This window comes from Periplaneta americana, chromosome 10 (genome assembly GCF_040183065.1).
Source record: "Periplaneta americana isolate PAMFEO1 chromosome 10, P.americana_PAMFEO1_priV1, whole genome shotgun sequence".
NCBI lineage: Eukaryota > Metazoa > Arthropoda > Insecta > Blattodea > Blattidae > Periplaneta > Periplaneta americana.
In genome coordinates, this window is record NC_091126.1 from 46916811 (window position 1) to 46932363 (window position 15553).

Here is a 15553-nt window from a genome sequence, read left to right on the forward strand (position 1 = left end):
ATGGATTTCTTTTCAGATGTAATACTGTACCCCTGTTTATAGACACTTTACAAGAATTGTCCTCTGATCATAACCCTGTTGTTTTAATCATTGAAATAACAACTACTGAGAGGCTATTTCCTCAAGCTTTCTTAAGCAGCATGGATTGGTCGTCCTATCGGGGATATATTTCACATAAATTTCTGCTAATCCATTGATTACAACAAAAGAAGACATTGATGCAGGAATTAAAATTTTTGAAAATACTTTGAAAGCAGCAAAATATACTTCACTTCACTTCTCCATCAAAACTCGAATTTACGTCTACTAAGAATGGCTAAACAGAGAGCTCGTAAGCGCTGGCAAAAAAACTATATCACAAATTGACAAAAACGTATATAACATTATGAAAAATATAGTGCACAAAATGGCACTAGAAATCAAAGTTTCGAAATTTGAAAAAGATGTTGCTGATGTAAGACAGTCAAATAAAATTTGGACAATCACCAAACGGTTAACCAAACATGATTCCTACTCTAAAAATCAACCTTTACATGGCAAAGATGGCCCAGTTTATAAGTCTTGTGAAAAAGCTGAACTGATAGCCGATTGTTTTGATAACCAATTTAAACCTGCTGATGAATGTGACAGCTTAGTTGAACATTATCGCCATGTCGAGGAAACTGTCAGTACATTCCTACTATGTCCCGTATCCCAGTACATTTGTTTAACGAGCCCGTCAGAAGTCAAAGCCATTATTAAACGCTTTAAACCTGAAAAGGCACTAGGTCCTGATAAAATTAACAACATGGAACTTAAAAACTTACCTAGAAAGGCACTTATGTATATTACCAAGCTTTTCAATCAGTGTATAGCTCATCGATATTTTCCAGATGCTTGGAAACTTGCATATATTACTGCCATTCCCAAACAAAAGAAAAATCCAAAGGTTCCAGCATATCGCAGACCAATAAATTTGATTAATGCTCTTGGCAAAGTATTTGAACGAATTCTTATGACCAGACTTCTGCAAAGTGCACCAAACCTTATTCCACCCTATCAGGCTGCATATCAACAAGGTCTCTCTACAACACACCAACTGCTGCGTCTTGTTGAACAAACAACTATAGGTTTCAACAACAGAGCTACTACCGTAGCAATATTTCTCGATGTCAAAAGTGCATTTGACTCTGTGTGGCATACTGGTATAATTTATAAATTAATCCAATCAGAGGTTCCTGATGCACTGATTCATATAATTGCTGATTTTCTTCGGAACAGATGTTTCTGTGTTAAGGAAGACGGCTGTTTATCAAGACAAAAGAAAATTCAAGGAGGAGTTCCGCAAGGCTCAGTACTGGCCCCTTACTTATATTGTGCATATACTTCAGATCATCCAGAAACTGACGTCACCAGGTTAGCCTTATATGCAGATGATACACTAGCATACACTACACATCGTAATGCCGATCTAGCCATTGTTCGACTTCAACAGAATGTCCACCTTATAGAAGAATGGTTCCAACATTGGCGCTTAACTGTAAATACAATGAAGAATCAAGTCATAGCCTTCAGTAGAACTCGAAGTGTACCACAAACTAAACTCACACTGTATGGTACTGCCCTTGAATTTCAGGATTCTGTTAAGTATCTTGGAATCCATTTGGATAGTCGTCTGTTATGGCATACCAACATTGCAAATACACGAGCAAAAACAATAGCAAGAATGGTACAACTGTATCCCCTTTTAAAAACACGTGCATTGTCAACATCTAAAAAAGTGACAATTTATAAATTGCTGATTAGATCAGTGCTTTTGTATGGTTCTAAAGTATGGGGATACGCACCTAAGACAACATTAGATCCCATTCGAGTTGTACAAAATAAAGTATTACGTGTAATTCATAACAGCGGGTGGTACACAAGAAATGAAGAGATACACCAAGTGGAAAGTATCCCAGTTATCATTAGGAGATTCGCTTAAACATTTTATAAACAGGCACATTCCCACCAAAATGTGTATGTATCAAAACTAGGAACTTATAACCCTCAGTACTACACAAGACATCGTACACCTTTGTTCCTCTTCTCATAGTTATCCGTCTTATTTGTTTTCACGCTGTTCATCCTGGTTATGACGGGAGTGCAGTATCATAAATGAACTACCTGTCAGCAATAAGTAAAAGTAATTAGGAACAGTCGGGAGATCACCCAAGATTTCGATACTGTATCCAAATTTGACGAATTTAAAAAAAAAAATCTATAGCATGAACGCGATGACCGACAGAACTTGGGCAGGACTCAAAGAGTTTGTAATACTTACTAGAGACACATACCCGTGAGTGGCAGGCAAGGAAAATGTCACAAATTGAATCGGCTAGCATCCGCCATTAAAGGGAGTGTTTGGGGCGCGAAATTCGGAAACAGTACCACAATACATTGATGTAGTCTGGTGATAGAGACTGTTTTAAACATATTTTACCAAAGATGGATCGTGATTAAAAAAATATGAATGGTTGAGGAGCGCTGTATTTATTGAAATATTATATGATTCGCCTATGGCGATATTATAAAAAAATAAAGTGACCCATATATACTCGGGATAAGTAAGTGAAATATTGAACAATGGAAATGCCAACATGAATTTTCAATATTACCAGTATTGTTTAAGGCCATAATAATAGATATCTACTGTAATATTTAAAATAATCTATATTTTTGTCCTTTCATGCAAAGGAAGAGGAAGGTATATGGTGCTTAGAAAATGTTTAATGGTGAAATATGAGAGCATCACAATTCTGGAAGCACTGATTTAAAACAAAATAAGGATACATTTTTATCATCATAAAACAATGTATTAATTGTATAGTTGACGACCATAGATTAGAGGTCAGTACAGGCTTTTTAATGCAGCAGTAGTAGTAGTAGTAGGCCACGTAGTAGTAGTAGTAGCAGCAGCAGTAGGCCTATAGTGACAGTAGGCCCAGTAGTAGAATAGTAGGCTTAGTATTAGTGATATTAGTAGGCTTAGTAGTAGTAGTAACAGTATGCCTAGGAATAGTGGCAACAGTAGGCTTAGTAGGTAGTAGTAGTAATAGTAGGCCTAGTAGTATAGTAGCAGTACCCCTAATTGTAGTTGTAACAGTAGGCGTAGTAGTAGTGATATTAGTAGGCCTAGTAGTCGTGATATAATAGAGGCCTAGTAGTAGTAGTAATAGTAGGCCTAGTAGTAGTAACAGTAGGCCTAGGAATAGTGGTAACAGTAGGCTTAGTAGGTAATAGTAGTAATACTAAGCCTAGTAGTATAGTAGCAGTACGCCTAATAGTAGTACTAACAGTAGGCTTAGTAGTAGTGATATTAGTAGTCCTAGTACTAGTGATATAATAGAGGCCTAGTAGTAGTAGTAATAGTAGGCCTAGTAGTAGTAACAGTAGGCCTAGGAATAGTGGTAACAGTAGGCTTAATAGGTAGTAGTAGTAACAGTAGGCCTAGTAGTATTGGTAATAGTAGGCCTAGTAATAGTGATATTAGTAGGCCTAGTAGTAGTGATATAATAGAGGCCTAGTAGTAATAGTAGTAGTAATAGTAATAATAATAGTAATAATAAAAATAATAATAATAATGATTTATTTAGCCTGGCAGAGTAGGCCTAGTAGTAGTAGTAACAGGAGGCCTAGGAATAGTGGTAACAGTAGGCTTAATACGTAGTAGTAGTAACAGTAGGCCTAGGAACAGTGGTAATAGTATGCTTAGGTAGTAGTAGTAACAGTAGGCCTAGTAGTAGTGGCAATAGTAGGCCTAGTATTGGTGCCATTAAAACTGGCAGTGGGCCTAGTAGTTGTGGTAATAGTAGGCCTAGTATTGGTGCCATTAATAGTGGTAGTGGGCCTAGTAGTTGTGGTAATAGTAGGCCTAGTATTGGTGGTAATAGTAGCCCTAGTATTAGTGGTATTAGTATGCCTACTAGTAGTGGTGGTGGTAATAAATTGGTTGCCATCGGCTATACTTTCAACAATAAACGAGAAGTACATACTGAACTCAACGGGAACATAAATGATTTAATTTATTCTGAAACAAAACAGTTTTATACAGATGCTGTCTGAGGATTTTCTTGTGCACTTTGCTATTACAATCTATTGTAATATGATGGCACCTAACCCTTACATACATTGTTGAAATAAACCGTATAAACCTGATTAATGTGTTTCTGGAAAAAATTTATCCAAGAAATGTCCCGACATTCAAAGTAGGAACTGCATTTAGAATATTCTTTCAATGCTTTCCAGGGCATCCTACAATAGTAAGCTATGTTAGAACAATTATTTGCGGCGTAGTAGTTCACCATTTTCTTATTATTTCCCTTCAAGTGTACTCATATTTATTCATACTCCTCAAAGTAGCATGAACTGCTCGCAATCCCGGCGAAGCATCAACTCCCTTTAATGGCGGCCGAACAGCGGTTCAATATTGTACGCTACACTAGCGCCGTTGTTGTCTCTAGTTATATATTACAAACTCTTTGGACATGACAGGAGCGTTGAGAAAAACAACTGAATGCCACATAGCGTGGTAGGCCTGTTGCTATGGTAACAACGGTTGAATTGTCAAACTTACAGTTCCCACGTGGCGAGTGCTGAATAGCTATCTTGGCGACATTTATTGTGCACACAGTATTAGCATTGGCACGTTTCGCGTTTGATATTTCGATTTTTGTATTTGTTTTCTTACCTTCGCGTCAATTGTCAATTAATATTTTAACGTCAGCCATCTTAACGACAATTGCTAGCTTCCATCAGCTGGCAGCGTGGTAGTCCATATTGTCAAAATGGCACTGTAGTTCCAAGCTCGGCCGCTTAACAGACTGTTATCACAGTCTAATACATACAGTCACGAAACTTCAACACTTTTTCTGCCAACATTCGCGACACTAGCGCCCAAGCGGCAGGCAAGGCACTGGTCATAGTCTCGTTCAGCCAGCATATGCTTTAAAGGGATGAGAGATGTGATAATAACGTTTTAATCATACATCGGAATAAAGGCAATGTGTGCAATGACGAAAATTGCAGTAACAAGTTTAAATCTCCGAATTTGTCGTTCTTCAGATTCCCTAAAGACCAAGAGAAAATCATAACTCAGTCATAACCAATAATTCACGTTGTAGGTAGCCTACGTATTGTATTCTATAAAACATTTATTAGTTATGTTACCTATTTGTATGTCAGGAAGGAGAGTTTACATAAAAACAAAGTAAATGCCTGTTACAGTATATTATTTTTTTGCAGAAATCATGTGTAAATGTGTAACCATTCCGATTTTGAATAATGTATCTAAAGTTTTTAATGCAAGTAATTCCATAATTTTTGTATTCGTGTTTTTTTCTTTATATTTTTCAAAAGTTGAACGTTATATTGCATTCAAGTAGGGATCATGATGTTAATTTTTCAAGAATTCATGGATTATTGTAATCCTTTTGCAAAATATTCACTTCTTGAATAAATCCGGACTGTGTCGATAAAATTTCTGATGTGTTGGTGTAGATTCATGTGGCAGACGTATTAAGTTCTCAAGAAATAAAAGAGCCTTTTTAAATTTAATATAAAAAGCAATCTTTTCTGTAATAATTTGCATGACTGTTATTGGTGTTTATTTTATATTCCCAGTGATTATTTGAGCCGTTCAGAGCAGAAGTGGTGTAAGTCAAAATTAGGTAATGAGATTTAAAGTAAATATTCTGTAAAATACAGCGCAGAGTAGCAATTAATATATCCTTCGTGCTATTAACTAACTACTAATAGTTTAAATAAATTCAATATTAACTGCTACTTTGCGCTGTATTTTAAAGAATGTTTACTTTAACCCTCATTACTCATTTTGACTTACACAACTTCTGCTCTGAAAATAAAATTAGGCCTACATTTTCTGAGTTAATTGAAGTCACAATTTTTTCAACAAAATTGTGTGTTCATTTATTTGTTCTCACCTACGTCATATTAACAGTAAGGGCATGTAAATTACGTATTATATAAGTAGGATAAGTTAAAATTAAGCTTATGTGTGAAAACTGGAAATGTAATGTAAAATGCGGTAAACTTGCCATAAACATTTAAACCATAATATCAGCACTATTTGCCACTCAAAATAATAAAGGAAATACCGGTTCTTAAGAAATGAAAAATAATGAAATTCATAAATCAATGTCTGTCATATTAAGGTTTAAATCTTCCCCTTTTTATTTTCAAGTTTACCTCAGCAGCCGAGTTTGCCCCAATTTGCAGTATGGAAAATAGTTAATTTCTCAGGAAATAGGGAGAGGAGTTCACTACGCAATGTACCCTACGAGATATGCCCTACAATTTTGAAGCTATTAATTTTGACTCTTCTCACAGTAAATATAGAGTTCCAATGATTCATAAATATATTTAGGAATGAATTGAATTAACCATCCACGTACGAACAATTATATTATTTCAAACCATGATACGTGAACAGGACCATGATTCAGTTGTAAGGAGCATAAAGAATTACGTTTATTCCCAGCTTCTGAAACTTGTAGATTAACTGCGTGTGAAATTCTTCTAGGATTCTAAAGTAAAATTAATAAGAATCATATACACTTATACTGTATAGCATAAAAATATAAAACAAATTACGCAAAACCCGTTTTCTGATATGTTATCATATGTCGTGTGCACACGTTTAACTTGCCTGCCGCTAGAGGGCTACTGTCGCGCCAGCTGTCAAATGTTGGCATATTTTATACGTATGAGTTGCGTGACTGTAAGTATTAGACTGTGCTGTTATGTTCCATCTTTGAAAAAACAAGTTTAGCACCGTCTGAAAGATTCCAAACTTCGGAAATTTTTTCTGCATTTTCGATAATTTCCCCAAAAAATTCCAAATTTATTGTGTTCATTTCTCTGAGTCTTTGCTTCAAACCATTTTTACGTAATACAATATTCTGAATAAGGAAATACTTAGAAATGAACTATAAGTGCATTGTGCTATAGTCAGTAAAGCGCTTCATGCCTTTGCTGCAGCAAAATGAGGGATGGTGGACAATTAATATTGGCACGGTAGCAGAAAGAAGGAAAGAGGGAAAATTGAAATTCTTACAGGATCCAGTTGAGGCGAGTAGAGATAATTATTTCAATGAAAGACGGGAAGTAAGTCGTACACTTAGGAATAGAAAGAGAGATTACTTGAGTGAAAAACTGAATGAGGTAGAAACAAATAATAAGAATAAAAACATTCGAGACTTATGTGAGTTTATAAAGGAATTTAAGAATGTATATCAGTCAAGGATGAACGTGATCAAGGATGAGAATGGTAACTTGCTTGCAGACTCTCATTCAACCCTGAACAGATGGAAGAACTATTTTGGGCAACTACTAAATGTACATAGGCCAAATAGAAATGATCGGGACGAAATTGAAATATAAACTACTGAGCCATTTATACCCGAACCCACACTTTCCGAAGTCGAAATTGCGGTAGAAAATCTGAAAAAGTACAAGTCTCCAGATATCGATCAAATTCCAGCGGAATTAATGAGCAATTCCATGAAAATATCATACTGAGGTAAACTTTTTGAAATTGATGTAGGACTATTTTTGTTGACGAAATATGTTTCTTTATACTTTAAATCGCCTTATTTCGTAAGATAATGTTTCATATACTCTTTCTTTTAGTCTATAACTTCCTGCAGATCTTGTCATATTCCAAACACTTAAAAAAACACGTAAAGATACTTACGTTTCGTGTCATAATTTGGACACGTAAGTTTGTTTTATTTCGAGCCGTCTTTTTAGTCTACTGTATTTTGGTCTTTCCTTGAAGTAAATATGAAATTAGTTGAAGTATCCTAAGATCCTAAATAACTTAAAATCATTATAATTATTTGTACTGTAAGTTACGGTCAGTCCGTCACAATAAACATACAAAAACTCTTCCACACAGCACAATATTTGACAGATTAAAATTTCCTTTGGTATTCTGCGTTATTACTACATGACCAATAAAAAGTATTAGAACATTTTCTTCTAAAATGATTTCGTTTTCCGCAGCGGCATTGTGAGTGATTGACATGTAGCGCTCTCAGTTGTTATGCTGTTCATTCTCACAGCGTACTTAGTTGTTTGGAAGGCCTTGGTGAAGTTACACGTGAACTGGTGTTAAGTGTGCAGTAATTACACCTGCAAAGAGCAAAATGAGATTCAGGCAGCTCATTGGAGCAATAAGCAGGTCTCAATATTTACTGCTGTTGCCTGGTTTAGACAGGAAGGTGACAGGGAAGTTCAGAAGAAATCCTTTGTATTAGTGTCAGATTATTTAGCACATGACAAATATGCAGTAGATGTTTGTCTACGAAAAGTGTTTTCCGAAATTTTGGCGATTCTTCCGAACATTGAGGTGGTAAAAATATTTTCAGATGGAGCAGCGAGTCATTTTAAACAGAAATATGCCTATACATTGAGAAATGTGACATTGCTTGCTCGCATATTTGAATTTAACATAGAATGGAAATTCTTTCAGTCATACCATGGCAAAGGGGCCGTGATGCGATTGGAGGCCAAGTAAAAAGGATGACATGGATGGCTGCGAAATCGAGGAAGAAGATACAAAGCGCTACAGAACTTTGTAACATTGTGAGCAATAAAAACATCCAAATTATTGTTCAGGGGGTAACACAGATTGAGATAGACGAAGGAAAGAAGTATCTCGAAAACGAATTTGAACATCTTGCACCTATTCCGGCAACTCATGGAGTTCATTACGTGAAAGTGTTAGATCCCTATGTTATAGAATATGCACAACTGTCTTGTGAACAATCATTGCGAAAGATACACAGGTACCGTGTGTGAAAAGAAACTGAAGTTTGTTCAGATAAGTGACATATTGACAGTGTTACTTGTTAGACTAAATGAGTGAGTCAACGAGTGCCGTGGAGTGCTTTTACGTGTTTAATTCCAATGGTTCAAATTCAATATAAAAGCAGATCTCAACATTTTAATCTATTATTATGAACACAACATATAACAGCCATAGACGTGGGAAATATAAACTGTGATCTGCGTCACCTTATCGTAATCGATAAGGAGGTCAGTGTCAGACTGTTATGAACGCGCTTGGATAACGTAACATACTGTCTTACGCTGGGGAGTTGATGCCTTATAGAGTGATAAGCGCTGTCAAGGTTGCTGTGACACTCTTATAGTCCTAAAATTAAACACCAATGCGTATGGCTGGTATATACATTATTTAATCACGGAGAAAGAACTATAGCCTATATGTTATTAAGTAGGCCTATGTAATAGTTCTATCTGCATAATTTTGTGTTATTTAAGATGCATGGTTAAGCAAACTAATTTTTGTATTCTGGAAAACATATTATCCATTTAAATTACTTTTCAAGTTTCATATTATTTCGTACTATTTTCGGTCCCGTAAGTGCAACTTTATTTAAAAATTCAGAGCTGTCAGTCAGTTACAGAATGAGGTCAGTCTGTAACACATCACTTTTTCGGTCATAACTCCAGTACTAATCGTGGTTTGGAGGTCGTTTTAAACTTAAACTGAAGATTACAATTTCCTTTCCGAACTATATTTTGCAAAATTGTATCAGAAGTAACATTTCAGAGAAATCTGTGAAGAACCATGTTCACCCGAAGAGAGAGTTGACATTTATGTGAGTCAGTTACACACACTTTGGACGTAAATAAATAGTATAATTTTTATATTAAAGACGTTTATTTTTGTATGTATCTTAAGTGTACACTTTCCTCTATAAAATCCTGCGGTGACACAGTCGAATTTCAACTCATTACACAATTTAGGCAGACATTTTGCTGTCAAAGTGTACAGTAAATGTCAGTCAGTTACATGTGGAATTGCTCTAATACAATAGTGTGTAAGCACATTATCTAGCGAAATTTATAAGCTTCCACTTGCTATTTGGGAAAAGGAAATTGTACCAGAACAATGGAAGGAATCCATAATTGTACATATCTTTAAGAAGGGTTACAAGTCTAACTGTAGTAACTTTCGGGGGATATCACTTTTGTTGACGTTGTACGAAATTTTGTCAAATATTCTTTTGCGAATATTAACTCTGTATATAGATGAAATTATTGGGGATCATCAGGACTATTGATAAGGTTTTTTGTATTCGACAGATATTGGAGAAAAAATGGGAGTATAAGGGTACAGTACATCAGCTATTCATAGATTTCAAAAAGGCATATGACTCAATTATGAGAGAAGTTTTTTTATAGCATTCTTATTGGATTTGGTATTCCCAAGAAACTAGTTCGATTAATTAAAATGTGTCTCAATGAAGCTTACAGCAGAGTCCGTACAGGTCAGCTTCTGTCTGATTATTTTCCAATTTACTGCGGGTTAAAGCAAGGAGATGCACTATCACCCTTATTTTTTAACTTCTCTCTAGAATATGTCATTAGGAAAGATCAGGTTAACAGAGGGGGTTGGAATTGAAGGGTTACACTATCTTCTTGTCTATGCGGATGACGTGAATATGTTAGGAGAAATTCCACATACGATTAGGGAAAACACGGAAATTTTACTTGAAGCAAAGCGATAGGCTTGGAAATAAACCCCGAAAAGTCGGAGTATATGATTATATCTCGTGACCAGCATATTCTACGAAATGGAAATATAAAAATTGGAGATTTATCGTTCGAAGAGGTGGAAAAATTCAAGTATTTTGGAGCATCAGTAACAAATATAAATGACACTCATGAGGAAATTAAACGCAGAATAAATATGGGGAATGCGTGTTATTATTCGGTTGAGAAGCTTTTGTCATCTAGTCTGCTGTGAAAAAATCTGAAAGTTAGAATTTATAATACAGTTATATTGCCAGTTGTTCTGTCTGGTTGTGAAAGTTGTACTCTCAATTTGAGAGAATAACAGAGATTAAGGGTGTCTGAGAATAGGTTTCTTAGGAAATATTTGAAGCTAAAAGGGATGAGGTTGGAAGAGAATGGAGAAAGTTACACAACGCAGAACTGCATACTTTCTAGTCTTCACCTGAAATAATTAGGAACATTAAATCCAGACGTTTGAGGTGGGCATGTAGCACTTATGGGCGAATCCAGAAATGCATATAGAGTATTAGTTGGGAGGCCGGAGGAAAAAAGACTTCTGGGGAGGCCCAGACATAGATGGGAGGATAATATTAAAATGGATTTGAGGGAGATGGGATGTGATGATAGAGACTGAATTAATCTTGGACAGGATAGGGACCGACGGCGGGCCTATGTGGGCGGCAATGAACCTTCGTGTTCCATAAAAGCCGTTTGTAAGGAAGTAAGTATTACTGCAATGAGAAATTTAACTTTAAAAGGAATAATAATCGTTGCAAAAGACCAAAACAGGCATTCCACCATGATGGATCGTGCAGCAAACTCGTAATGCGGTGATTGGATTTGCTGTAAGGTTGCTGTATGTTGTGTTTGATCAAGATGGCTACCGCGCGACAGTGGCGGCTTCAGTTTAGATTCATACAGTCACTCTCTTGTATGTATTGTGTTCTGTGCTCGTTATTAGTGGGGGTCACTCTATTTAATTCAGTACTCTTTGCTATTGACCGTGGTGGATGTGGTAGTCTGTCACGGTGCTTGTATATTTTAGACAAATTACATAATTGAACATTTTGGATAATAAAATTCGTGATTTGGGAGATGAAAGGTGTGATGAGAAAGATCCTGGATTCTTTATCTTCCATTTGTATCCCAAAAAAGATGCATAACCTCCTCTCCCCGTTCTCGCATTCTAAAGGGATTCCAGTATTTTATTGATTTCATAAATAATACATAAATACTGTGTTTTATTGTAATTGTTGAGGATTATCTGGCCCACTACTTCCATAATTAACCTCTTCATTTTATTGGCAGTCGCATTTATACTTTGAGTAAAAGAAAAATATGCTAATTACAGTACGTATGAAATTGAAGTGTTGCAAACTCAACTGTGGAAGATACCATATCACACAATGCAAAAAATCTAGTGAAATCATTGAAAGTGTGGTCGAGATTAGAGATAAACTCAAAAAATTATATACACGTCAGTGCGATTATTTTTCTCCTTTAATAAAATAGTACTGTGATTGACAATTTTTCAGTGTTGATTTTCGTGTATCAGTGAATATGAACACTGATCGTTATGAGTTTAATTTGCGATTATTTTTTTAATATTTACAATTCACCACTTCACCACAAAAGTTGTCTTATAATTATTCCATATTCCACTAGGTTGCGAACACCTGTGTTCGAGCGATAGTGGAGAGAGAAGAGAAGTGATTATTTGATTAGCGTATGTGTGTTATCTGTGGTGTATAACGACTGCTGTAACTTTAGTTTCCCAAACCATATTCCGTTTTATATTAATTGACATTTTATATTACCATATAAATATAAAATTAACAGTTTCATCAAATCGATATAAGTAAATTGCATTATATGCCTCGAAAGTCAATTGTGTTGCTTTCTTCAGTAGTTACTGTTAGTCACTTCCAATCATTACCTCGGTGTTTACACGGTTCATATTGCCATTCATTTCAGCAGCGCTGCCATCTCCTTTCCTTCTAATTCCATATTTCTTAGTCGTATACAAAAATATGTACGTTACAATACTAACAATTTTAATACTGACGAAGGGTAAATACAGATTATCTACTTTTCGTGATAAAATGAGAAAATTTTATCTGTACGTGGGATTATTGTGAAGAAAATAATATATAATTTTTTTTCGCTTTACTTTTGGTAATCCTGTGAGTATTAAAAAGTGTCTGCGGTGCCAGGAGAACTAAGCGTCTTCAGGCGCTGGAAGAGTATGGGTTGTATTATTTGTGTTTTGTCGTTATATTGTAATATTACAGTTATTGTTATTTAAATTTAATTTTTGTTGTGAAAATGCAGTTTGCTACAAAGACATAGCCTTACGAACATACAATGTTACCTAGAATGAGTAGAGAATGTGAAAACTAACGATGGCTGAACAATTTTCAAGAAATGTATTGAAAATGGTTGTAGCGCAGATTTGTCAGACAATCGGTTGGCATGGAATCCACAGTACGCCTTTGGATATTATGATCGATATATTACAAAGGTATATCACTGAAGTTGGAAAACTAATGCATCGATATAGTGAACAGTGTAAGTATAATTGTCTTTACAATAGAGAACGTAATATTAAGTGTTGTGGAGTTGGTGACTACAGTCTATAAAACAAGCATGATTCGATTTTATGCCAAGCTTAAATATTGTAAATTGCTTTATTATTGTTTTGGATGTAATTATTAAAGGCAGAGTAAAATTTTCGTTACTGGTTTTGGGATGCTTTTGTTGGGGATATTTGCTGAAATATTACTGGGAAATTAACAAAATACTGACAGCACTATCCTCAGTAGTGTGCGAACATATGTGTTTCGAAATCCAATTGTGTTCTCTTTTTTATGATAGACGACTATAAAAACCCTAGTTCCCCCCCCCCCCCCAACTTAATAAGCATGGTTTTAGTATGTACACAGATTTTGTATAAAGGCAAATGTTAGGCCTCTACTGACGACTGTAAATTGAAAATTGTAGCGTATTGTAATCACACTATCCTACCAAATATGAAATTCCTTGCCAAATTTATGTTTACATTTACTTGCAAATATTCCATGTATCCATACCGCATGTGGGCCTGCATATCCACCACTACATACTTTTAGGTCTGTAATGCACTAATGTTGGTTAATGATATCATATGTAATAACAATTCGGTGGAAAATACGTATAAAAATGCAACACATGAATGTAACCTTCACTGTAATCCACGAACGATCTCGATTTGGAACAGAGAGATAATTGATCTAACATTCACTTGTCATATTTGCGTGAAACATTTGAAACATCGTGGCTAAACTAGCGATGAGGTACTTCGCTTATACACCTTATATATATGTGAATCTGTGACAAGATAGGTGTGGTTAGCTTGGTTTTGTTATGCCTTGATATACGATCAACTGCATTTCCATAAACAATATCCATAAATTCAACGATTTTCACTTCCGAAATCACCGGAACTATCTCAGCGCTAGTTTCACCCTAATCTTTCTTTTTCAAACCCGTGACCTTATCACTGACAGTGGGGCTCCTTGTAACTAATCTGTCATTAAACCCTATCTAACCTTATCACTGTTAGTGGGGCTACTCATCACTAAACTAGGCCTATCTCCTCATCAAACTGTACATAACCTAATCATTGATAGTGAGGATACTTCTCACTAAACTATATCATCAAACTTTAAATAACTGTATTATTGGCAGTTGTTCTACTTGTCACTAATCTGTTAACTCATTTAACATTAACTATTTTATAACGGACAATGAGGGTACTTGGCACTAATCTATCTCCTCAACAAACTCTACCTATAACTTTGTCACAGCGCTGACATTTAAATTACTAATTACTATGGAAAGGAAAGGAGAAAGTGATAGAGGAGGAAGTTACATTTTATTCAGTCAGGAAGACATAAGTGAACATCAGACCAATGAACATTTTGTTTGTTAATATATAATGGATCATATATCATGTAGTATTTGCTAATAAGTTAGGCAGCACTGTAGATGTTAGAGCCCTATTACCGGTAATCACACAAAAATAAAAGTTCGAAAACTTTTCGGAAATATTTTCACTTATTTGCAAAATTCAGAATGCACGCCAGGTATCACGAATCGTGTATTTTTGTAGAGTATAATAAACAATTAGTGGTTCATAAAATTATTGTGAAGAATGTATGTGTATGTGTGTGTGTGTGTGTGTGTGTGTGTGTGTGTATATCTAATGCCTACCCACTTCACTTGTGTGATTTGGGTTCTGCATACTGCGGATAGATGTCAGGATTGTGACCCATTTTCAAGTTGCACACCAACTCGGCGGGCCGTGTTATACATGATGTGTATCTGTGAAAAGTTATGTCGTGTACTAGGGCGAGAGTATGTGTAGGTGTTCGTGTAAGTGTAGTGTAGTATAGGAAATGGGTGAGGATGATGATGAAGGTGAGGAAGGGGAAGGGGAAACCCGGTTCCGGCACGTAGTCTACTCCTGTTGACTAGCATCAAGGGGGCCGCCAGGCTTAACTTCCCCATTTGACGGACGAATCATTATCAACAGCGACATATGCACTGTGGAGAGATTTGGGATTTAAGTGAGGCGTATTGGTGCACAATTTAGAGATTAGAATTTGTGCACTGGCATCTCTCCTAGTCCTGAGGTAGAAATTTTATATGAAAATTTCTGACCCCACTGGGAATCGAACCTGGGCTGGCTAGTCTGGAGGCAGATGTGCTACCACAGAGCTAACTCGGCAGTCTTATTTATTGTGAAGAGTCGAATTGTTTAATTCTTATATTCTTGAATTTAATGACTTTGTAACAGATGTTGTGTTTTCGAATGTGTAAGTTTTGTCTAATAAAATAGTCTGTTGAGTGAGCTATAAATATACATTTTTTAAAATATGACATATACACACTCAGGCAAGATACTTGTATGATAAAAGTTTTAATGTAA

General features: G+C 35.7%; 1 protein-coding gene across 5 annotated transcripts in view; it reads left to right on the forward strand.

Annotated features, from left to right (window-relative positions):
- Positions 1-12330: 12330 nt before the first annotated feature.
- The window catches only part of Taf3 (TBP-associated factor 3), a 113323-nt gene continuing 110100 nt past the window's right edge, over positions 12331-15553 (forward strand). For 2 of the 5 annotated variants that reach the window (XM_069837352.1, XM_069837354.1), the window contains exon 1: positions 12336-13152. In XM_069837352.1, the coding sequence (XP_069693453.1) occupies positions 12987-13152 (166 nt within the window). In that variant the 5' untranslated portion in view covers positions 12336-12986. Of the gene's footprint in view, positions 13153-15553 lie in introns of all 5 variants that reach the window. The other 3 variants (XM_069837353.1, XM_069837356.1, XR_011334305.1) reach the window with 3 other exon arrangements.